We start from the raw sequence: 26986 nt of genomic DNA, 5'->3' as shown, positions 1-26986 counted from the left end.
TCCCTACACTTAACCATGTGTTTCCTACTGCCTGCAGACTTTGCACCCTTTGTTATATACACATGTTGTGTTTCTAATATAAATACATTTAATAAAGTCAAATACAAATAAGGCAACAAGAGAAGTATCCTACACTTCTCTTTTGTAAAGTAAATCTGAATAGCCGATATGGGCATCTACATCAACTACTATATATGATTTGCCTGAGAAGCTGGAGAGGACAAAAAAAATAGTAATAAAATAAATTTTTATTTATTTATGTTTTTTAAATTTTATATATTTTTTAATTTTTTATTTGTGGCGGACGTAATTCTTTCGTGGCGGGCCGCCACAAATAAATGAATGTGTGGGAAACACTGCAACAGTTACAACTAGGCAGAAGTGATCTCAATATTGAGCTGGAAAAGTTGCTATAGCTTTGGCTGGAAGACTATAATCAATTCTATATCCTGAAAATAATTTTTTTTATTTAAACGGGGATAGCAGATCCATTCCATGTGTCATACTTGATAATTTCGCGATATTGCCATATTTTTGATGAAAGGATTTAGTAGAGAACGACGACGATAAAGGTCGCAACTTTTGGTCGCTGATAAAAAAAAGCCTTGCCTATACCGGAAGTAGCGTGACGTCACCAGAGGAAGGACTCCTCACATTCTACCATTGTTTACAATGGAGCGAGAGAGATTCGGACCGAGAAAGCGACGGTTACCCCATTCATTTGAGCGAGGATGAAAGATTCGTGGATGAGGAAAGTGAGAGTGAAGGACTAGAGGAGGCAGTGCAGGACGTATCTTTTTTCGCTCTGACCGTAACTTAGGTACAAGGGTTCATTGGATTCCACACGATCTCCTTTTTCTATTGTGGATCATGGATTTGTATTTTAAACCACCTCAAATACTATATCCTCTTGAAAATGAGAGTCGAGAATACGAAATGGACATTCACAGTGACTTTTATCTCCACGACAATACATCGGCGACGCTCTTTAGCTACTGAGCTAACGTGATAGCATCGGGCTCAAATGCAGATAGAAACCATCCATCCATCCATTTTCTACCGCTTATCCCTTTTGGGGTCGCGGGGGGTGCTGGAGCCTATCTCAGCTACAATCGGGCGGAAGGCAGGGTACACCCTGGACAAGTCGCCACCTCATCGCAGGGCCAACACAGATAGACAGACAACATTCACACTCACATTCACACACTAGGGCCAATTTAGTGTTGCCAATCAACCTATCCCCAGGTGCATGTCTTTGGAGGTGGGAGGAAGCCGGAGTACCCGGAGGGAACCCACGCAGTCACGGAGAGAACATGCAAACTCCACACAGAAAGATCCCGAGCCCGGGATTGAACCCAAGACTACTCAGGACCTTTGTATTGTGAGGCAGACGCACTAACCCCTCAGATAGAAACAAAATAAATAAATCCCTGACTGGAAGGATAAGACAGAAGATCAACAATACTATTAAACCATGTACATGTAACTACACGGTTAATAATTCCCAGCCTGGTAAAGCTTAACAATGTTGTTGCTAACGACGCCATTGAAGCTAACTTATCAACGGGACCTCACAGAGCTATGATAAAAACATTAGCGCTCCACCTACGCCAGCCCTCATCTGCTCATCAACACCCGTGCTCACCTGCGTTCCAGCGATCGACTGAAGGACGAAGGACTTCACCCGATCATCCGTGCGGTTGGCGGCTAGCGTCGGCTAGCGCGTCTGCTATCCGAGTAAGTCCTCCTGGTTGTGTTGCTACAGCCAGCCGCTAATACACCGATCCCACATACAACTTTCTTCTTTGCAGTCTTCATTGTTCATTAAACAAATTGCAAAAGATTCACCAACACAGATGTCCAGAATACTGTGGAATTTTGAGATGAAAACAGAGCTTTTTTGTATTGGATTCAATGGGGTACCAATACTTCCGTTTCAACGATTGACGTCACGCGCATACGTCATCATATATACACGTTTTCAACCGGAAGTTTAGCGGGAAATTTAAAATTGCACTTTATAAGTTAACCCGGCCGTATTGGCATGTGTTGCAATGTTAAGATTTCATCATTGATATATGACTATCAGACTGCGTGGTCGGTAGTAGTGGGTTTCAGTAGGCCTTTAAGATAAGGCTGGAATATTGTTTGAAAAATTTAAAAGTAAGAAGGGCACAGTAAATGATGGTTTCTGCAATTTATGGTTTATGCTAATTTGCATGACCTCCAAGGTCAAGGCCAGGCTGCTGATTGAATAATAAAGCAGTGAGTTTACTAATACGTTGGCTGCGAACACAAAAGGAATACAATTTAGGAATTGTTCATCAATGAAGACATGGTCAGAGAATTTTCTTTATTGCCTGATACTTAACATTCCAGCTGTCATTAAAGGCCTACTGAAATGAATTTTTTTTATTTAAACGGGAATAGCAGATCCATTCTATGTGTCATACTTGATCATTTCGCGATATTGCCATATTTTTGCTGAAAGGATTTAGTAGAGAAAATCGTCGATAAAGTTCGCAACTTTTGCTCGCTGATAAAAAAAGCCTTGCCTGTACCGGAAGTAGCGTGACGTCACAAGCGGTAGTGCTGCTCACAATTCCCCGTTGTTTACAATGGAGCGAGAGAGATCCGGACCGAGAAAGTGACGTTTACCCCATTAATTTGAGCGAGGATGAAAGATTCGTAGATGAGGAACGTTACAGTGAAGGACTTGAGAGGCAGTGATGGACGTATCTTTTTTCGCTCTGACCGTAACTTAGGTACAAGCTGGCTCATTGGATTCCACACTCTCTCCTTTTTCTATCGTGTATCACAGATTTGTATTTTAAACCATCTCAGATACTATATCCTCTTGAAAATGAGAGTCCAGAACGCGAAATGGACATTCACAGTGACTGAACATGTAAATACACGATTAATAATTCAGCTTTGCGAAGCTAAAAAAATAGAAGCTAACCTAGCTACGTAGCCAACGCGATAGCAGCAGTCTCAAATGCAGATAGAAACTAAATTTTAAAAAAACCTGACTGGATGAATAGACAGAAGATCAATAATACTATTAAACCATGAACATGTAAATACACGATTAATAATATTCCGCTTGGCGAAGCTAAAAAAACAGAAGCTAACCTAGCTGCGTAGCCAACGCGATAGCGTCAGTCTCAAATGCAGATAGAAACTCAATAAAAAAACCCTGACTGGATGGATAGACAGAAGATCAATAATACTATTAAACCATGAACATGTAAATACACGATTAATAATATTCCGCTTGGCAAAGCTAAAAAAACAGAAGCTAACCTAGCTGCGTAGCCAACGCGATAGAGTCAGTCTCAAATGCAGATAGAAACTAAATTAAAAAAAACCCTGACTGGATGGATAGACAGAAGATCAATAATACTATTAAACCATGAACATGTAAATACACGATTAATAATATTCCGCTTGGCGAAGCTAAAAAAACAGAAGCTAACCTAGCTGCGTAGCTAACTTAGATGCGGCGGCGGGCGTTGTACGCTTTTGACGACACCCCGGCCGCCATCAGAGTCGGCAAGAAACATATATTTCCCCAAAGTTACGTACGTCACATGCACATATCGACACGCACGTACAGGCAAGCTATCAAATGTTTGGAAGCCAAAGCTAGACTCACGGTAGTGCGTCTGTTATCCTGCTCAAAACACAACACAACCTCCTGGTGTTGGTGTTGCTGTAGTCCGTCGCTCCACCGATCGCACCTACAACTTTCTTATTTGCAGTCTCCATTGTCCATTAAACAAATAGCTCAATCGCTTTATTAACAAGCGGTAACTGGTTGTAGTTCAAAAAGTAACGCACACACATACACGAGCTGCTGTTAGCCAAAAGTCACGCTCACACACACTCAAGTTCTCCGCCAACTCACTCGCGCATGCGCGTTCCCCAAACCCTTAAAGACACAGTACACTAATGCAAATATCACAGATATTACAGTATTGTACTTAGCCGCTAAGACACAGATCGATCCCACCTACAATGTTCTTCTTTGCAGTCTCCATTGTTCATTAAACAAATTGCAAAAGATTCACCAACACAGATGTCCAGAATACTGTGGAATTGTGTCGAAGAAAACAAGAGGCTATTCTATCGGGTCCGATGGGGTCCAACCACTTCCGTTGCTTTTGTGACGTCACGCGCATAAATCATATCCAAAGGAGTTTTTCAACCGGAAGTGTGGCGGGAATTTTAAAATTGCACTTTATAAGTTAACCCGGCCGTATTGGCATGTGTTGCAATGTTAAGATTTCATCATTGATATATAAACTATCAGACTGCGTGGTTGGTAGTAGTGGGTTTCAGTAGGCCTTTAAAGCATTTGTGATTGTATTTATCTCGAGCCAAAATGGGCTGATAGAATAAGATTTCCAGATGAAGACTACTGTTATCTCCTGGTCTGGAGTGTCGACATACATAAATCTCAATGTCAACATCAGCAGATTTCCCCTATTTCTGCTAATATTTAATGTAAAAAAGGATTCACTGGACCAGTGCTCCCATACATTAATTTTTGTCAATCCGCCTGAATAGATTTGGTGCTGCCTATTTTCACTGATAAGCATGTTACAATGTCTGTTAATGTAGCTCATTGTTCCAACTACCGACAGGAGATGGCATCTTAACTCTGCCCTATAACTAGGGCTGGGTGATATGGCCTTTTATTAATATCTCAATATTTATAAGCCATGTCACGATACACGATACATATCTCAATATTTTGCCTTAGCCTTGAATGAACACTTGATGCATATAATCACAGCAGTATGATGATTCTATGTGTCTACATTACAACATTATTGTTCATACTGCATTAGTATATGCTAATTTTAAACTGTCATACCAAAACTGTATTTATTAAACAGTTATTAAGCAGTGGCACAAACATTCATGTAATTTCAAAACAGAAAGTGCAAGATTTTCAGAGACATTTTAAAACAAGCTATTAGTGCACTGCATGATGTCACTAAGATGACATGTCAAAACAACACTAAATTAAAGTGCACTTTTTGTACAGAACGCCACTACAATAGTTTAAAACAAATAAAGTGCACTTTTGTGCATGATGTCACACAAGATATTTAAAGAACTGTCAAATAAAAATGAGCTGCATAATAGTAAATCAAATAGTGTTATGTCTTTTATTGACTATTTTGTTCATACGGTGTTGATGTGGAAATGGTTGCTTGGGCATTTTGTTGGTGTGGCACCCAACGGAGATGTTGACATGCGGAGTTTCAAGCACGCCTCATTCTCTAGCGGGTGACTTTTCAAATAATGCTACAAATTAGCAGTAGGTGCTACTTTTTGTAACAATGCTTTTGCCGCATACTTGTTCGACATCGTCCCACTTGAAGCCAAACCACCGCCAGACAATGGAACCCGTGCTGTTTTTCTTGGGAATTAATTCTTCCTTCATTTGTTACCAGATTCGCACCTTCTCTCTCTCGTATTACTACTCGCACCACTCCGCTAGCATCACAGCTAATGTTACCCATGCTGCTACCTCTCTGCTCAGAGAGGGCGTATGACGTTGCACGTATGTGACGTATGTAAGAAGGTGCGCTTGATTTAAGTCTCTGTGAGAAGCAGAGACAAGAAAGAGTGAAAAAAGCCTGTAGTGTAATGACCGCAGCTAAAAGCAACTGCGTGAGAACATATACTCGAATATCACGATACAGTCATTTTCTATATCGCACAGAGACAAACCCGCGATATAATCGAGTATATCGATATATCCCCCAGCCCTACCTATAACACACCCCTAGGCACATTGGGCCTCATTTATAAAACTGTGCATGGATTCTATCCCAAACATTGCGTCCTCACAAACCTCAGAATCTAAATATGCAAGAAAATATTCAGATCAATTCCCAAATTCATAACATAATTTTTATCAACAAAAAATGATGCTGCAATCCTTACTTTTTATTTTTAGCCTAAAAAATGTGTACTGTGTCACTGGTTTCTATCTCCTGTTGGGCATACAAAAATGAAAATACATAGCTTCTGACCTATTTATACAGGGCGTCGATATTCAATTAACAATGTAGAAAAATAAACAATACCTAAATAATCAACCCACATGCAAACAATATAACTAAATGAAACACATGCCTATATATAGACAATTAGGTGCCAACAAATAAATATACGATATAAACAAAATCAGAGGAAGGCTTGTGTGTGGAGCACTTGAGCTCTATGTATTTTATACTTAAATTTGTGTTTTTTTATATGACTACGAGCCTTATTATTTGGAGTCACCATTGGGCATTGCGGATTCCTGAACCTAAAAAACGGCCCAACCTCTACGCCTGGGTGAAAGAATGTGTGGCACCCTTCCACGTAGAATTTTTCGATAAATACCAATGTTTGCGGTGAAAGTTGCATACGCACAATTTCACCCCTGCTGACAACTGGTTTGCACGCACCAACTTTTATGAATAATGCCCCTGGTCTGCCAGAGAAAGCAGGTAAGAATATGAGGGATTGGTGCTGCAAATTTAGCAACTTTGTAGCGATATTTAGCAAGTAAACCTAAATAGAGACCCTTCTCGTCTTTTTGAAAAAAGCGACTAGTGAAAAATCTAGCAAATTGTTCTGGTCTTATTGGAGACTTTTGAAGACTAACACGGAAGCACGTATTGTTCTTCTCAAGAGCAGCTGGTCCTGCTGTGGCCCTTAACCACAATAGTAGCGAAAAAAGAAACCTAAGTGGTAGAGGTGTGCATCTGTTTACTATGAGAAGTTTGATACATATCTAGATACAAAGCAGTATGATTCACAAACATTAAGTTTTAACATGTAACAATTAGATTAAATTCCGTAAAATATGATCTGATTTTATTCAATATGTATGCAATCTGGTATAGTTCCTTGTTTAAACTAGAAATGACAATAACACTTGGTCAGTAATACGGCACTGTTTATCTTAAAATATTATTTCCAAAAGACCAGCAAACTTTGACATGACATACCGAACCATGTTACTGTGTTTATTACTGTAGCACATGTTACTGTGTTTATTACTGTAACACATTACCGGTACACTTAAACTTTGAAAGACCTTCTCACAGTAAAAACACTTAATATTCAATAATCACTATTGGCACAAATTGACTTCATCCTTTATGTTATCAAACAGCGCTAGCACACATTTGTTGGTAAAATGCTGTCAACTTGCTATTTTGTACCAATGCATTTATTGTCCCAAAAGCCATCATTCTCCACAACATTCAAACCTTTAACATTGAAATGGGCTATTGAAGACATTATGCTTTGGCTACAGCCCAGTTATAATAGAAGTTAAATGTATTGAATGTCCATGTTTTGGTCCTGTTGTATCTTTTAACTGCCTGTGCTAGTCTTCTCATTGTCATGTTTTCTCACCAGGTGTGTTGAGATTGGTCGTGCTACTCCTGTACTGTACTTCAGTGCTGGAGTATTGCAACAATTCTATCAAATTTACTATTCCTCTTTAAAAAATCCAAATATCTTCCAAACTTTGGAATTAATTGTGTCCTTGCTGCACATTTATTAGTCTTTCTCTTATTTGGTTACATTACTGTGACAAGTCTGTTGACAGTTTCATGGGAAGCAAGACATATGCACACGGCGAGAAAGAGAGATCGAGAGCACAGTAGACACTGAGCTTCCAGCAGTGTAGCAGATCAAATAAACCGATCCATAACTTTGTGATCAGGCCATCAGGCATTTTAAAGAACAACTTTTAAATTAAAAACGATTTTCAACTCATATCGGTTATTTGTTACATCTGTATTTGTATTTCTATACATATTTGTTCTGCTTTTCATATGTTTGGCTCACTCTTTGTCTCTCCCACAGTGTCCATAAAAAACGCATGCACATGCATCATGGACACTTATGCAATTACCCCCCCCCCCCACCCGTCTTCAGCCCTTGCAACCTACCACTTCATATAGATTGCAGTCTTGAGGGGAAACAATGCTGGACTGACCTTAATGGCTGGGTGTGTTTTGGTGGTGTCGTTGCTCTTCTCTCCTGGTATGCTGCCCGCTGAGCGACCCTCGCATTTGTACCGAAACCTCATTCCGCGCTGCTTGGGCTGTTCGATGATCTCGGTGAAGGGCTTTGCTGTTTGGACTTAACAGAGGAAGAAAGGAACTATGTGACTGACTCACAGTATCACTACCAGATTTCGTTACACGCAGTAGGAATGCAACGATTACCGTCATGATGATAAACCGTGATGAAATTCTCGACAGTTAGTATTTACCATTTTAAATTTTAACGAGGTGCGACTTGTCCAGGATGTACTCTGCCTTCCGTCCAAATGCAGCTGGGATAAGCTTTACTTTGAAAAACTCAAGTGATACTGCTCATTTCCTGGAGAAGCAGCTAGCGCGCCAAACGCTAGCTAGCTTGAATGCTAACATAAATACAAGACACTGACAGCTTTTTCAATTACAAACACCAGTTTTGCCTTTAATATGAAAGACTCTATATCCTTTACAAATGAAAACAGAAGAACATAAACATATTAAAACACTCAAAAAATTATCAAAAAATAGTAAACATTTTTCCCTCCCAAGAAAGTATATTGTGTGTTTTACTTATTTATTTTAATTAAAACTTGGTTAAAAGATTCAATATAAGGACTGGGCGATACGGCAGAAAAAATATCACCATTTTTTTTCTATATAATCCGATCTCGATTAATATCACGATTATTTTTTTAAATTAAAGTCAGATTGTCCCGTGCACGATTATAGCAAGTACCATTGCATCCCTACTGTTTACTACGGCAGCATCTTGTAACAAGACATTTCCACCATGTTTGATGGAAGTAATAGAAGTTAACTGCTGACAACTAGAGGTGCAACAGTACATGTAACCCACGCTCCGGTCCATACCTTGGTTCTAGGGCTACGGATTTTGCTTCTTTTTCGGTACATTTTGTGGGAGTAAAGACAACTTTTTTTCCTCTCAAAGCTCTTCTGTTATTTTGCCTGTCATCAAAAAGTACATTCTGCAGTAAACAAAGTATTAGTGGTGTACTGAATACTACAGGACTTTTACTTCAAGTTACTATTTACTAAACAACACTTTCACATGGTAAATTATTATTTGTATTCTTTAATTACTTGTATACATCAGTGCTTTTCACCAGTGCTTTGGCAAATGGCTAGCGGTTTCCCAGATTCAGGAGTTTTTTAAAAACTCAAATACATATATTGTATGCAATTACATTAAAGTGCAGTTTGAATTTGATGTACTGTAAAATAATGTGTACCAACACATAAAACAAGTTTAATGACTATTTCAGGAACAAATTGTTTTTTTATCCACAAACTTAACAATGATTTCAACAAAAAGTGTCTGTCTGCAGAGTTTTTTAATATATGTTATATCAGTGGAGTGGAATCTTTGCAGACACAAACAAAAAGTTTGATAGAAAAATATTTAGATATAAAAATGCCTTTTTCTGATTAAATTAGTGGGTGTGTTTATTCTCCATGTTGGGACTAATAAAAACTCCTGTGAGCTGCAGCAGATAGTGAAAGTTAAGTGTGTCACTAACGCCTCTGCTCCTTTTAAATGTTGTCTCAACTTGTAGGCTAGTGTTCGTCATATTTATTTATTTTGTTATTCTGGGCTGCACTTCCGAGCTGTCTAAGGGGAAGAGGTACAACACTGATTAAACATTAATTACGTCAAGACGAGCCTGATTTTCGCACAGTGGAACGGGAGGTCACACACTCACAGACACCCTTTCACGCAAACGAACACAAATTCACGCACACACACAAAATCGCGGTCAAAAAAGGTGGATTGTTCCGTGCAGGATTATACCAAGCATTGTTGCTTCCATACTGTTTACTACTGCTGGAACTTCTAACAGTTACGCCATGTTTGATTTAGAAAATATGCGAACAGCTGATCACCGTGATCAAACTCAAATTAACCGCGATCAACGATCAAGATCATATAATCACCCAGTTCTAATATATACATCTTTGTGTTGTATATATTGTTACTTTACATGCAATCAGTTTTCGGCCCCTGGCCAAGTTTTTTTTTAGTTCAATGTGGACCCCAAGTCAAAAAGTTTGGACACCCCTGTTCTTATGTGTGGCACCTTGAGACAAGAATATGTTGATTGACAGTCTAAAAATAATGTCTTCCTTCACTTATTATTTTCTCAGTTTTAAGCATTTTTAATGTGTGAAATACAGAAAAACGCAAATCGCAATCACAATTTTGGAGAGAAAAGTAGCAGTTTTGGTTGCAATTTCTGTGATGTTAACAACTACTTATGTTGACATAAGTCAGCCAGTCGTAGAGGCGTTGGCATAAGCAGGTTGGTGTTCCTGGTCGAAACCGGGTGGTCAAATGGACAACATAACGCTTTGTACAGCTTTCTTGGGTGTGGCGAGTAAGTTTTTAATGTGTTTTAAAAAAAAAACAAAGCTAATTGGTAGAGGTGTGCATCTGTTCAATATGAGACGTTTGATACGTATCTAGATACAAAGCAGTAGCATTCACAAACGTTAAGTTTTAAGGTGTAACAATTAGATTAAATTCCATAAAATATGATCTGATTTAATGCAATATGATGCAATCTGGTACAGTTCCTTGTTTAAACTAGAAATAACACTTGGTCAATAATGTGGCACTGTTTATCTTAAAATATTTTTTCCAAAAGACCAGCAAACTTTGACATGACATACTAAACCATGTTTTTGTGTTTATTACTGTAACACATTACGCTTAAACTTTGAAAAGCCTTCTCACAGTAAAAACAGACTTAATATTCAATAATCACTATTGGCACAAATTGACCTTATACTTTATTTTATCATACAGCGCTAGCCCACATTTGTTAGTAAAATGCTGTCAACTTGAACACCTGTTCTCTAATGTATGTGTGGCACCTTGAGACAAGAATATGTTGATTGACAGTCTAAAAATAACATGTCTTCTTGCACTCATTATTTTCTCAGTTTTAAGCAAATCGCAATTTTGGAGAGAAAAATCGCAGTTTTGGTTGCAATTTCTGTGATGTTAACAACCACTTATGTTGACATTAGTCAGCCAGTCGTAGAGACGTTGGTCCTGCTAAAAGCTTGGTGGTCAAATGGACAACATAATGCTTTGTACAGCTTTCTTGCGTGTGGTGAGTAAGATAGTAATGTGTTTACATGACATCGGCTTCGGCGCTAGTCATGGTGCTCCTCAAAAGGTATACTTTTGATAATACTTTGAGCATGACTGTCAAAGTAAAAGTCATGCATGTACACTGTTTCCCACACATTCATTTATTTGTGGCAGCCCGCCACGAAAGAATTAAGTCCGCAGACGTAGTAATCAGACGCGCTAGCCGACGCTAGGAGAAAGTGTGGAATCCAATGAACCCTTGTACCTAAGTTATGGTCAGAGCGAAAAAAGATACGTCCTGCACTGCACTGCAGTCCTTCACTCTCACTTTCCTCATCCACAAATCTTTCATCCTCGCTCAAATTAATGGGGTAATCGTCGCTTTCTCGGTCCAAATCTCTCTCGCTGCATTGTAAACAATGGGAAAATGTGAGGAGTCCTTCCTCCGGTGACGTCACGTTACTTCCAGTATAGGCAAGGCTTCTTTTTTTTTATCAGCGACCAAAAGTTGCGACCTTTATCGTCGTTGTTCTCTACTAAATCCTTTCAGCAAAAATATGGCAATATCGCAAAATGATCAAGTATGACACATAGAATGGATCTGCTATCCCTGTTTGAATTAAAAAAAATCATTTCAGTAGGCCTTTAAACAGGTGGCTGACCTGTTCAGATGGGTGTAACTGCTACTGGTCAAATAATGTGAAATAACATTTAATTTTACATGTATGCAATGCCATTTAAATGTAATTATAGATAATAATAATAATAATAATAATCATAAATACTGTGTAGTGTTGTAAATAGTCAACGGGAAGGATTTTAGTAAGATATAAGCCATAAGCACTACACAGCCAGAAAAAAACCTAGTCAGGACAAGTAAAAATATTGGGGCAAGTAGATTTGAGAAGTGGGGCAAGTAGAAAAAAACTGTTCAGCAGCAGCAGGAGGAGGAGGAGGTTGACTGACTGTGGCAGGACCTCTGCCTGTTTCACTTTATGTTGCTGGTAAATAATATGGTTGCAGTAGTAGGCTAAAGTTAAATTATTTAGTATGCACTAATAAAAGGGGCAGAGCTTTAAGAGACATTTTAGCTTTTATATTTTTTGTAAGAACCACAATTAATAAATATATTTCAGTGAATAACTAATTGTTCAAATCTGTATATAAATATGTACATAAAGTGTTGTAATTATATTCCAACTCCGCGTTCTTCTTGGTCATCGCCGCTGCCGCCGCCACCCCCGCCCCCCGACCACACCACCACAAATAGATGCCTGTCCTGTTGGAAACACTGATGTAATTGAAGTGAATGTGATAATCCTCTTACCTGCGTTGACCGGGTTCAAACCCCATCCGTACACACCTGGAATCACCCCTGGAACACACACAAGGGCAACATGTAACACACGTGATGACAACAATAACACAATTCAGCACATTTTTGTGGTAGGCTTCTCCTTCTCGCTGTTGTCACAGCGGAAGCGCTCCAAAGTGGTGAAAGGTCGGCAAGATAAGGGGCGGGGGCTTCCAGATGCATTTCCTTGTGTGTGTGTGTGTGTGTGTGAGAGAGACTACAAAGAGTGCAGGGAAGAAATGGTGTTAAATGGCATGCTGCCTCCATTGTGGTCAACAATGCTCTGCTCCAGGTTCAGGTGCTGCAAGGAAATGTGTTTCTGTTTACCTCTCTAAGGACGACATCCTGTCATTGCTCGGCAGGGAATGTAAAAGAGAAAGTTAAAGCGCATGTGTGACGCGCATCAAAAGTGTTATCTAATATGTTGGAGACTAAAAGGCAAATATCTACAATTCCCTCTTGTCAGTCAACGCTTTTTAAAGTGTGAGCAGCCAGAAGACTTCAGGTGAGGCCCAGCGGCAGCTTGAGAAATATAAAGAAGACTAGTTTTGTTCAAGCTAACTTCAGTTAAATGCTTTTTAGTTCCTACTAGGGTTGTACGGTATACTGGTATTAGTATAGTACTGCAATACTAATGAATCACATTCGGTACTATACCGCGTCTGAAAAGTACCGGTCCATTCCCTCCCGTCGTCGTGTCAATGCTGGTTTACGAGCAGACAAGTATGTTCGGTAACGCACAATCACGAAGTACTTACAAGCAGACAATGTGTGTAGACAGAAAATGGAACACGGACGCATTTTGGCTTAAAAACTAACGATAAAGGTGAAGTTATAACACTGAAAAGCCTTCAGGAAGAGGAGCTTTAACACATTGCTAGCGACCGGCGTCACAATGTAAACAAACGCCGTTGGTGGATCTACACTTGACATCCACTGTAATGATACCAAGTACAAGAGTGTATCTATTCGATATTACCATGATTACGTCAATATTTTTTGGCATCACAACATCTTCTTTTGTTTTTTTTAAATGTATATTATGTTTATAAACTCAGGAAATATGTCCTTGGACACATGAGGACTTTGAATATGATCAATGTATGATCCTGTAACGACTTGGTATAGGATTGATACCCAAATTTGTGGCATCATCCAAAACTAATGTAAAGTATCAAACAACAGAAGAATAAGTGATTATTACATTTTAACAGAAGTGTAGATAGAACATGTAAAAAGAGAAAGTAAGCAGATATTAACAGTAAATTAACAAGTAGATGAATAATTCATTTTTTTTTACCACTTTTTGTCCTTAATAATTTTGACAAAATAATAGAATGGAAAATGACACAATATGTTACTGCATATGTCAGGTGGTTAATTAGGAGCCTTTGTTTGTTGACTTACTACTAAAAGACAAGTTATCTCTAGTATAAATGATAAATGATAAATGGGTTATACTTGTATAGCGCTTTTCTACCTTCAAGGTACTCAAAGCGCTTTGACAGTATTTCCACATTCACCCATTCACACACACACTGATGGCGGGAGCTGCCATGCAAGGCGCTAACCAGCAGCCATCAGGAGCAAGGGTGAAGTGTCTTGCCCAAGGACACAACGGACGTGACTAGGATGGTAGAAGGTGGGGATTGAACCCCAGTAACCAGCAACCCTCCGATTGCTGACACAGCCACTCTACCAACTTCGCCACGCCGTCCCCAATACCGTGAGATATTGTCTGGTGTGGCGTGGGAGATTATGTAATTTCACCTAATTGGGTTAAAAAAAATTGTATGCAAATCAGTAATTATAATCCGCAAATGTGCCGTTGTTGAGTGTCTGTGCTGGCTACAGTTTGGCAGAGTAACCGTGTAATACTCTTCCATATCAGTAGGTGGCAGCTTTGTAGATGTTGGGAACATGGTTTGTCGTTATCCCAATATGCAGGCGACAGCGGGAGGCAGCGTGCAGGTAAAAATGGTATCCAATGCTTAAACCAAAAATAATCAAAAGGCATTGAAACTTAGGGATGGCTATGCAAAACAAAGCTAAAACTGAACTGGCTGCAAATTAAACAAAAACAGAATGCTGGACGACAGCAAAGACTTACAGTCTGTGGAGCAGCAGATGGCATCCACAAAGTACATCCGTACATGACATGACAATCAACAAAATAGGAGCGCGAGACAAGAACTAAAACACTACACACAGGAAAACACCAAACAACTCCAAATAAGTCACAGCGTGATGTGACATGTCGTGCCAGTACACCTACTTTGAGACAAGAGCTATAGTGATGCGTGGTTGGTTATGGTTTGAATTCATATCCAGCAATTGCGAGAATGACTATTTACTGTCAATATCGGCTGCTGAGTTTCATTTTTTTAATGTTTTCTGCTGGTGGTGTGCCTCCGCATTTTTTCAATGAAAAAACGTGCTTTGGCTCAAAAAAGGTTGAAAATCACTGGTCCAGTATGCTCACTATTTTATTTAAGGACAAACTTGCAATAAGAAACATAGGTTTAATGTACCCTAAAATGTTGTGTTAAAATAAAGCCAATAATGCATTTTTTGTGGTCCCCTTTATTTAGTACTGAAAAGTATCGAAATCATTTTAGTACCGGTACCAAAATATTGGTATCGGGACAACACTCATTCCTACTGGGAGAGAGTAAACACAGCCTGAAATGACGTCTATGCTGTGGGTCCATTCCAACCACCTGTAACGCATGGTGGCTTTTCGCCACTTCCACAATTATCTGACAGTTCCACTCTGGAGCCCAACTTCGGCTACGTTGTCCATTTTGGAGACAATCGAGACATTAAGCAGGCAACAAAACGTCAAACCGTATGATTGTCAAAAGTTGTACGGCCTCGACGCTCGTAGTAGTAGGAAATGCATGATCCAACAGGCCTCGAACAGCTCGCATTCGTACCAGGAAGGTTACCCGCGCCAAGAAGAGTCCGTGTTATCTCGTTTTAGGAACCTTTTTTAAAGCAATAAGCAACGTTGACGTTTCCACTGGTGGGCAACGGGGGGTTTCCCCTGGGCGCACAAACAGCACCTCGTCCACTTTCACCTCCAGTCTCCACTAAAGTACGCAAAGATACGCTTACCGTCCATGGCGCCACAAATCCCTCTTCTTCGGTTTGCTGAAAGATGTAAACAATAAAAGGTGCGAAGTCTTGGTAAAAAAAAAAACAAAAAAAAAACAAATGCTTGACTAAACTGTTCGCTGGTGTGGCCTCCTCATTTCTCTCCACCCACTTCAGCTGTGTTCACGTAATGCACGCTGGGACACGGCGTCAAGCTGCGTCACTTCAACACACGCAATTTCCGGTAAGACAACCGCTGCAATCTATGTTGTTTGCGCAATAAACCAACATACTTCGTGAGTAAACATACAATAGAGAACATTCAGGATTAATAGTTTTTTTTACACAATGCACATTATTACAGTAATTCGATTGATAATAATTACCATGCAGACCTGCATTGAAGGCAACATGTTTTTCAAGACTGTCAACGTTCTAACCAGGTTTGACCAAAAGTGTAAATATTCCCCCGTCTTTTGTGATTGTATTTGTTAAAGCAGAAAGAAATGCAATTTAACAGAAGTCGATGCTTTTATTTCATAACCCCCAAGTACGTCGACTACCAGTTGTTTCTTGTCTACCTTGATTTAAAAAGGATTACGCCCACGCAAAACAGCGCGGAAAAACCCAGAAAAAGATGTGAGTGGGAGAGGCAACAACCAAAACTCCCGATTGAAGTCATCTCGTCTGGTTTCTTATTTCGCTCGGTCTCCTACTTCCTGTTTATTCCCCCTGCTGTAAAAAAATAGAAGCGAGGTAGACCACAAGTAGAGGATACAGAACTAGCCAGTCATACTTTTGGCATGTTAGTGTGTGGAGTAAAACTATAACATGGATTGAGCAATAAGTTCACCAGTATGAGCCAAAGTGCCAATATACTGTACAGCACATGTTTTAAATTAAAAAATCTATATATTCCTACTTAAAACACTTAGCTTACCACAACCAATGTGTGAATGTGGAGTGAATGAATAACCGCTGGGTTCTCAGTTCTCCATGAAGCGCTTTGAGCGTCTAGAAAAACGATATACAAAACCCAAAACCAGTGAAGTTGGCACGTTGTATAAATCGTAAATAAAAACAGAATGCAATGATTTGCAAATCCTTTTCAAACTATATTCAATTGAATGGACTGCAAAGACAAGATAATAACTTTGTTATTTTGTGCAAATATTTATTGGAATTTGATGCCTGCAACATGTTTCAAAAAAGCTGGTACACGTGGCAAAAAAGACTGAGAAAGTTGAGGAATGCTCATCAAACACTTATTTGGAACATCCCACAGGTTAATTGGGAACAGGTGGGTGCCATGATTGGGTATAAAAGCAGCTTCCATGAAATGCTCAGTCATTCACAAACAAAACAACAAAAGGTATGTGGGCTTGTATTAAGCCTCAGGGAGTTGAACGCCCCTGCCTTACATAGTTCCGGGTCACCCTTGGGCAAGGTGTAGCACCCGAATGCCCCCCCCCCCCCCCATCAGGGTTACGATACCCCCCATGAACTACACTAAAAGAGGATGCGTTACCCGGCCCGGAGGAAGCCCGGAGCCCTCCTCCGGAGCTAGGCCCGGAGGTAGGGCTCGTCAGCGAACACCTGGTGGCCGGGCTTGCCACGGAGCCCGGCCGGGCACAGCCCGAAGAAGCTACGGGGACACACCATCTTCTCTGCCACGTGGGCCCACCACCCGCGGTCGGAACCAGTGGGGTCGGGTGCGCTGCCAAGTGGATGGCGGTGAAAGTGGAGGCTCCGGACGGACCAATTCGGGGCAGCAGAGGCTGACTTTCGGGACGTGGAACGTCTCTACGCTGGTGGGGAAGGAGCCTGAGCTGGTGCGAGAGGTGGAGCGCTACCGGTTGGATCTGGTGGGGCTTACCTCTACGCACAGCAAGGGCTCTGAAACCACACTCCTGGACAAGGGATGGACCTTGTTCACTTCTGGAGTTGCTCAGGGTGTGAGGGCACAGGCGGGTGTGGGGATACTCACGAGTCCCTGGCTGAGTGCCTGTACGTTGGAGTTCACCCCAGTGGACAAGAGGGTCGCCTCCCTTCGCCTTAGGGTTGGAGGGGGGAAAACTCTGACTGTTGTTTGTGCATACGCACCAAACAGGAGTTCAGAGTATTCAGCCTTCTTGGATACCTTGCATGGGGTCCTGTATGGGGCGCCGGCAGGGGATTCCATAGTCTTGCTGGGGGACTTCAACGCGCACGTGGGCAATGACAGTGATACTTGGACTGGCGTGATTGGGAGGAACGGTCTCCCTGATCTGAACCTGAGTGGTGGATTGTTATTGGACTTCTGTGCTAGTCACGGACTTGCGATAACAAACACCATGTTCAAGCATAAGGATGCTCATAGGTGTACCTGGTACCAGAGCACCCTAGGCCAAAGATCAATGATCAATTTTGTAATCGTATCAGCTGATCTGAGGCCGTATGTTTTGGACACTCGGGTGAAGAGAGGGGCTGAACTGTCAACTGATCACCATCTGGTGGTGAGTTGGGTTAGATGGCGGGGGAAACCTCTGGACAGACCTGGCAAACCCAAGCGTTTGAACTGGGAACGTTTGGAGGAGTCCTCTGTCCGGAAGGACTTCAACTACCACCTCCGGCGGGACTTCTCTGCCATCCCTGTGGAGGTTGGGGGCATTGAACAGGAATGGGCAATGTTCAAAGCCTCTATTGCTAAAGCTGCAGATGCGAGCTGTGGCCAGAAGGTCTTAGGTGCCTCAAGGGGCGGTAACCCTCGAACACCCTGGTGGACAGTGGTGGTCAGGGAAGCCGTCCGACTGAAGAAGGAGTCCTACCGGGGTATGTTATCCCAGGGGACTCCGGAGGAAGTTGCAAGGTACCGACGGGCCCGAAGGGCAGCGGCCGTGGCTGTGGACGAGGCTAAGCAGAGGGTGTGGGAGCAGTTCGGGGAATCCATGGAGAAGGACTATCGGGCGGCACCAAAGCTGTTCTGGAAGACCATACGGCACCTCAGGAGGGGGAAGCAGGGAACCATCCAAGCTGTGTACGGCAAGGATGGGACTTTGCTGACTTCAAGTGAGGAAACCGTGGGGCGTTGGAAAGAGCACTTTGAGGAACTCCTGAACCCAAATACATCAGACACACCCTCCCTGATAGGAGCAGGGCCTGAGGATGATGGGGGATCGACGTCGATTTCTCGGAGTGAAGTCACTGAGGTAGTTAGACAACTCCACAGTGGCAAAGCTCCGGGGGTTGACGAGATCCGTCCAGAAATGCTGAAGGCTCTGGGTGTTGATGGGCTGTCTTGGTTGATACGCCTTTTCAACATTGCGTGGAAGTCTGGGACAGTGCCGAGGGAGTGGCAGACTGGGGTGGTGGTTCCCCTTTTCAAAAAGGGGGACCAGAGGGTGTGTGCTAATTACAGGGGTATCACACTACTCAGCCTCCCTGGGAAAGTTTTACGCCAAGGTCCTGGAAAGGAGGGTCTGGCCGATAGTCGAACCTCAGATTCAAGAGGAGCAATGTGGATTCCGTCCTGGTCGTGGAACAACTGACCAACTCTTTACGCTTGCGGGAATCCTGGAGAGGGCCTGGGAGTATGCCTATCCAGTCTACATGTGTTTTGTGGATTTGGAGAAGGCGTATGACCGCGTCCCTCGGGAGATCTTGTGAGAGGTGCTGAGGGAGTACGGAGTGAGGGGAACCCTGCTGAGGGCCATCCAATCTCTGTACAACCAAAGCGAGAGTTGTGTCCGGGTGCTTGGATGTAAGTCGGATCCGTTTCCAGTGGGGGTTGGTCTCCGCCAGGGCTGCGCTCTGTCACCTATCCTGTTTTTGATTTTCATGGACAGGATTTCTAGGCGGAGTCGTGGCCATGGCGGAGAGGGTATACGTCTCGGGGGGCTAAAGGTTGCGTCACTGCTGTTTGCAGATGATGTGGTCCTGATGGCACCTTCGGTTCGTGACCTTCAGCTCTCACTGGATCGGTTCGCAGCCAAGTGTTCAGCGGCTGGAATGAGGATCAGCATCTCCAAATCTGAGGCCATGGTTCTCAGCAGGAAACCGATGGTTTGTACAGTCCGGGTAGGGGACAGGACTCTGTCCCAGGTGGAGGAGTTTAAGTATCTCGGGGTCTTGTTCACGAGTGAGGGAAAGATGGAGAAGGAAATCAGCCGGAGAATCGGAGCAGCTGGGGCAGTATTGCAGTCTCTCTGCCGCACTGTTGTGACGAAACGGGAGCTGAGCCAGAAGGCAAAGCTCTCGGTCTACCGAGCTATCTACATTCCTACTCTCACCTATGTGTGAGTAATGACCGAAAGAATAAGATCGCGGATACAAGCGGCCGAAATGAGTTTCCTCAGAAGGGTGGCTGGCATCTCCCTTAGGGATAGGGTGAGAAGTGCAGTCACCCGAGAGAGACTCGGAGTAGAGCCGCTGCTCCTTCGCTTGGAAAGGAGCCAGCTTAGGTGGTTCGGGCATCTCGTGCGGATGCCTCACGAGCGTCTCCCTAGGGAGGTCCTCGTTGCACGTCCCACTGGGAGGAGGCCCCGCGGCAGGCCAAGGACCAGATGGGGGTATTACATCTCCTCTCTGGCCTGGGAACGCTTCGGGATTCCCCAGGAGGAAGTCGCAAATGTTGCTCTAGGGAGGGAAGTCTGGGGGTCTTTGCTGGAGCTGCTGTCCCCGCGACCCGATTCCGGATAAGCGGTTGAAGATGGATGGATGGATGGATTCACAAACAAGGATGGGGCGAGGGTCACCACTTTGTGAACAAATACGTGAGCAAATTGTTGAACAGTTTAAAAACAACATTTCTCAACGAGCTATTGCAAGGAATTTAGGGATTTCACCATCTATGGTCTGTAATATCAAAGCTTCAGAGAATCTGGAGAAATCCCTGCACGTAACATTGAATGCCCATGACCTTGGATCCCTCAGGCGGTACTGCATCAAAAAGTGACATCAGTGTGTAAACGATATCACCACATGGGCTCAGAAACACTTCAGAAAATCACTGTTAGTATCTACAGTTTGTCGCTACGTCTGTAAGTGCAAGTAAAAACTCTATTATGCAAAACGAAAGCCATTTATCAACAACACCCAGAAACGCAGCCGGCTTCGCTGGGCCCAATTTAATCGAAGATAGGCTGATGCAAAGTAGAAAAGTGTTCTGTGGTCTGACGAGTCCACATTTCAAATTTTTTGGGAAATTGTGGACGTCATGTCCTCCGGACCAAAGAGGAAAAGACCCATCCGGACCGTTATAGGCGCAAAGTTCAAAAGCCAGCGTCTGTGATGGTATGGGGGTGTATTAGTGCCCAAGGCATGGGTAACTTACACATCTGCGAAGGCACCATTAATGCTGAAAGGTACATACAGGTTTCGGAGCAAAATATGTTGCCATCCAAGCAACGTTATCATGGATGCTTATTTCAGCAAGAAAATGCCAAGCCACATGTTACAACAGCGTGGCATCATAGTAAAAGAGTGCGGGTACTAAACTGGCCTGCCTGTAGTCCAGGCCTGTCTCCTATTGAAAATGTGTGGCGCATTATGAAGCATTAAATATGACAACGGAGACCCCACTTAAGCTGTACATCAAGCAAGAATGGGAAAGAATTCTACCTGAAAAGCTTCAAAAAATGGTCTCCTCAGTTCCCAAACGTTTACTGAGTGTTGTTAAAAGGAAAGGCCATGTAACACAGTGGTTAAAATGCCTTTGTGCCAACTTTTTTCCAATGTGTTGCTGCCATTAAATTCTATGTTAATGATTATTTGCAAAAAAAAATTACGTTTCTCAGTTCGAACATTAAATATCTTGTCTTTGCAGTCTATTCAACTGAATAAAAGTTGAAAATGATTTGCAAATCACTGTATTCTGTATTTATTTACGAATTATACAATGTTCCAACTTCACTGGTTTTGGGTTTTGTATAAATCTAAACTGTTATCATTATTATTTTTGCTATTCACATTTGGCATATCAATATGTGGAGTAAAACTGTGAAATTGATTAAGCAAAAATTTACCAAAATGAGCCAATGTTCCATAATACTGTAAAATACAGTGGTCTGGTAAGGAAGGCCAGTAACATGTTGGGAGTGGAGCTAGACTCTGGCGGTGGTGTCAGAGAGAAGAAGTCTAGCAAAGCTCCTAGCCATTATGGACAACACCTCCCACCCACTACACTCGGACCTGGCGGAGAGAATGAGCACGTTCAGTGGAAGGCTCAGACTCCCAAAATGCAACACGGAATGACACAGGAAGTCCTTCATACCGACAGCCATCAGACTGTATAATGCATATGTTCCTTTTTGACTGTACTTGAATGTATAATAGACTGTATTTATATTATTCACATGTGAATAAAGCTGTATAATAGACTGTATTTATATTATTCACATGTGAATAATTCTGTATAATAGACTGTATATATATAATGCTGTATAATAGACTGTATTTATATTATTCACATGTGAATTATGCTGTATAATAGACTGTATTTATATTATTCACATGTGAATTATGCTGTATAATAGACTGTATTTATGTTATTCACATGTAAAATATACCTAAGTGTTTATTGTTTATTGTGAGCATGGTGCTGAATTTCCCCCAGGGATCAATAAAGTACCGTACTTTCTATTCTATTCTAGATGTGTTAAATTAAATGTAAAACATCTGTATGCCTGGACACCATTTACCATTTTCACCATATCAATGTGTGGAGTAAAACTATGGAGCAATAAACCAATATAAAAGGTATGGTTAAAACATATACATGTGAAACACTTAACTTTTAGCATGTCAATATTTGTTGTAAAACTATGGAACAGATTGAGCTGGAAACTTAAACAACGTATCAATAAACTGTAAGCCCATATATATGTGGTTGAAAAAAAATTTAAAGCATGCTTGCATAACACTTAAAAAATAATTGTAGAATTTTAAAACTATGGAATGAAGTGAGAAAGGAACTCAAACAATGTTCCATTATGAGACAGTTTTGTGCTTCTTAAACTGGTTCATAATATTATAATATTAAATAGTAATATGTGAACATGTAATAGACACAGGCTACCAGCAATTGCTGAGACAAGTAGAAAAGGTATTAGGTATATATCATCTCTGCTTCTTCCTACTCATTTTCAGACATGTTGCATTGTGTACAAATGTGATGTTCCTTCATGTAGTTTTATCAATAAGCATGTTTTGAAATAAACTACTGTATACTGTGTACCACATATGTCAAACTCAAGGTGCCTGCCACATCAATTTATGTGGCACGCAAAAGCATATATATATATATATATATATATATATATATATATATATATATATATATATATATATATATATATATATATATATATATATATAAATCAATCAATGTTTATTTATATAGCCCTAAATCACAAAAGTCTCAAAGGGCTGCACAAGCCACAACGACATCCTCGGCACAGAGCCCACACAAGGGACGTCGATGTGAATGACTATGAGAAACCTTGGAGAGGACCGCATATGTGGGTAACCCCCCCTCTAAGTACAGTCCCTAGTGGATCCACATAACAGTGAGAGTCCAGTCCATACTGGGGCCAGCAGGAGACCATCCCGAGCAGAGACAGGTCAGTAGCGCAGACGTCCCCAACCGATGCACAGGCGAGCGGTCCACCCCGGGTCCCAACTCTGGACAGCCAGCACCTCATCCATGGTCACTGAAACCGGAATAACCCGGCGAGTGGCCAAAGGAGAAAAGAAAAGAAAACGGCAGATCAACTGGTCTAAAAAAGGGGTGTCTATTTAAAGCAGGGGTCACCAACGCGGTGCCCGCTGGCACCAGGTCGCCCGTAAGGACCAGATGAGTCGCCCGCGGGCCTGTTCTAAAAAAAAATAAAATAAAAAAAATTTTTTTTTTTTAAATTTTTTTAAATTAAATCTACATAGAAAAAACACAAGATACACTTTCAATCAGTGCATCAACCCAAACAACCTCCCCCATGCACACTCATCCACACCCACTCACACAAAAGGGGTTATTTCTTTCTGCTACCAATATTCTGGTTCCCACAACATAGACAACACATCTGCAAGGGACACAGTCCCTGAAGCACACATGATTGTATAGGCTGCTGGTCCACTAACAATTTCATTAATTACTATTTTTTATGTAATTATTTTTATATTGTTTTACTTTCTTTTTTATCCAAGAAAATGTTTTTTATTTATTTATCTTATTTTATTTTATTTTTTAAAAAAGGGCCTTATCTTCAACAGACCAGGTTGTCAATGAAATTAGATTTGTTTAAAGGGTTTTTTAAACCAGGCCCAGTCCAGATAATGTCCAAGTCGGACTCAGCAACACACACATTCATTCATGTACACAGAAAAAAATTAGGGAACACAACAGATTGCATATAATTTATAAACAAAATTACATTTTCAAAATAAGCATTTATGTGCAGTCCAGATTATGTCCAGGTCACTCAAATTAGGGAACACAACAACAGATATCATATAATCTATAAACATAATTATACTTTCAAAATAAGCCTTTGAGGACTTCTCATCTTTTTTTTAATGTTTTTTGGCATCATTATCGTTTTCAACCATGTAACTTTCTAAAGTTAGAAAACACTGAATAAATGTTTTAAAGAAAGTAATACCAAGTGAATATCTGTTTTTGGCCTTAAAAATAAACATTTTACAGAGTACTATAATTAAATTGACTAAATCATGATTGTCAATGAACTCTCCTAAAATAACAGAAACCACATTAAGCTTCATAAACAAACCAATCCTTAAACACATTTTTTCAACTTCCACCCAAAACAAAGACACAATATGACAATACCAAAACAAATGCAGGGTGGATTCAGGCTCCTGACAACAAAATCGGCAATCATCTGACTCTGTCATATTCCATAATTTTAACATTATCCCTGTGGGTAAGAAGTTATAAATAATTTTAATTTGAAAATAACGATTTTGCACATCGATAGTGGTTTTATAGATTAGTTTGAATTTGGCATCCCATGGCAACGGGCAGTCAAAAAAGTCCTCCCATTTTCCATTTGTGTTGTATGGGGCGGTATGGCGTAGTGGGTAGAGCAACCGTGCCAGAAACCTGAGGGTTGCAGGTTCGCTCCCCGCCTCTTACCATCCAAAATCGCTGCCGTTGTGTCCTTGGGCAGGACACTTCACCCTTGCCCCCGGTGCCGCTCACACCGGAGAATGAATGATGAATGAATGAGTTGTAAATATGAATGATGGGTTCTCACTTCTCTGTGAAGCGCTTTGAGTGTCTAGAAAAGCGCTATATAAAATCTAATCCATTATTATTATTATTATTATGAGGCAGCCTTCAAAGATTTCTTTATTAAATAAAAATTATATATTTTTCTATTTATTTTAGTTCCTTTTTGCCAACTAGAATTTCTTATTAGAGGTTTACAAACTAATAATTTAGTAGTTCCATAATTAATTATTTGTTTCCATCTTTTCCCAATTACTCCAGTTAGTTGATAAAATGAAAAGCTTGAGCAAGCATCACCATACATAGCTCTAAATTCATCATACTTCATAATTTTACCATTCTCATTGATAATATCATTGACAAAAATGATTCCTCTTTCAAACATATTTTTCCAAAAGAAAGGCTTTCCATCTATTACAATATTAGAGTTCATCCATATTAACTGCTGCAAAATATCGTCTCTTTTTTCTGGCACATAAAATTGAAAACACCACTATGAGTGGATTGTTTCCTTTATGAACCTCGCCATGTTTCCCAGCAGACTCTCTGGGAGGGGATCACTTGTAAAAAAGGATACAATTTCTTTTGATACAGTACATGTTTTTTGTCCAACAGGACATTTGTGTACCACTCAATGTTTAAATACATCTTTGGAACAATTGATGCTTTTAAAGACAGACACATAGCTTCAAGGTTGAGAAGTTTCAGGCCCCCATATTCATACTCTTTGTACAAAACCTTTCTTTTAATCTTTTCTGGTTTGCCGTTCCAGACAAAATCGAAAACCCTCCGCTCATAAATCTTAAAAAAGTTTTGTGATGGAGCTGGTAATGACAAAAACAAATAAATAAATTGAGGAATAATTAACGAGTTGGCAATAGACATTTTACCATACAAGGTTAGGGATTTCCCTTTCCATAATTGCATAATTTTGTCCAGCTTTCTTAGTCGATTATCATAATTTACTGAGCCTAGATCTTCCAGATTTTCTGGGACAACAACACCAAGTATGTTAACTGGTCCATCTGTCCACAAAACAGGCACTTTGCATTCCATTCGAAAGGACGTTCCCTTTAGATTTCCGATCCTTAACTTTTTACATTTATCATAATTAAGCTTAAGGCCAGATTGCTGTGAAAATATGTCCAAAAGATTAAGAAGGTTCCGCAAACAATGAGGAAAAATCTTATCTTTGTGAATCAGCCTTTTCTGACATGAACTTCATCAAGAACAAACACAGAACACGCCTCACTGATGCACATCTGCAAGACTCACTCAGAGTTGCAGTGTCAAGTTACACACCAGAGTACAACACACTAGTTAACAGCATGCAATGCCAGGCTTCCCACTAACTGACAAAGAAACAGATAACAGATTTGGTGTCCAGTTCAAAGTGTGACATGATTTAAAAATTTGAGAGTTTACTTTTGTATTTTACATGAGTTATTATTTGTACAAACATGGTGCAAAGTAATTCATGATTTGTTAAAAAATGTTAGTGGCTAGCTAGTTAAAATGGGATATTGTGATTTCACAAGACTGTCTTAAAAGTGATCATTTGAAAATGTTCAATTTGAAAAATGTGCACTTAGAGAAAATATAAAAATAAAGTGTTGCATATTGATATTTATCTGTTTCTATATATATTTATTGTGAGAAATCATTAAGATGATCAGTGTTTCCACAAAGATAAATATCATTAATTATTAATAATAACAGAGTTAAAGGTAAATTGAGCAAATTGGCTACTTCTGGCAATTTATTTAAGTGTGTATCTAACTGGTAGCCCTTCGCAGTAATCAGTACCCAAGAGCTTTTGGTTTCAAAAAGGTTGGTGACCCCTGATTTAAAGGCTATAGTATACAAATGAGTTTTAAGATGGGACTTAACTGCTTCTACTGAGGTAGCATCTCTAGCTGTTACCGGGAGGGCATTCCATCAGTGGCGTGCGGTGAGGTTCATGTCTGGTGAGGCACTGACTTCATCACAGTCAGATTTACAAACATATGAACCCTAAATAGTATCTTATTTACCATGTGATTGGCAGCAGTTAACGGGTTATGTTTAAAAGCTCATACCAGCATTCTTCCCTGCTTGGCACTCAGCATCAAGGGTTGGAATTGGGGGTT

At 40.7% G+C, this 26986-nt stretch overlaps 1 protein-coding gene across 1 annotated transcript in view; it reads right to left on the bottom strand.

Moving 5' to 3' along the window:
- rela (v-rel avian reticuloendotheliosis viral oncogene homolog A) overlaps positions 1–15855 on the bottom strand; it is a 40178-nt gene extending 24323 nt beyond the window's left edge. Inside the window, 3 exon segments of the mRNA XM_062066137.1 lie at positions 8021–8166; positions 12509–12556; positions 15653–15855. Of these exon segments, the coding sequence (XP_061922121.1) occupies positions 8021–8166; positions 12509–12556; positions 15653–15659 (201 nt within the window). The 5' untranslated portion in view covers positions 15660–15855.
- Positions 15856–26986: the final 11131 nt, after the last annotated feature.

Source organism: Entelurus aequoreus, linkage group LG12 (assembly GCF_033978785.1).
Source record: "Entelurus aequoreus isolate RoL-2023_Sb linkage group LG12, RoL_Eaeq_v1.1, whole genome shotgun sequence".
NCBI classification, from domain to species: domain Eukaryota; kingdom Metazoa; phylum Chordata; class Actinopteri; order Syngnathiformes; family Syngnathidae; genus Entelurus; species Entelurus aequoreus.
The sequence above is the reverse complement of the archived record's forward strand: the minus strand, read 5'-3'. Positions and strand labels throughout refer to the sequence as shown.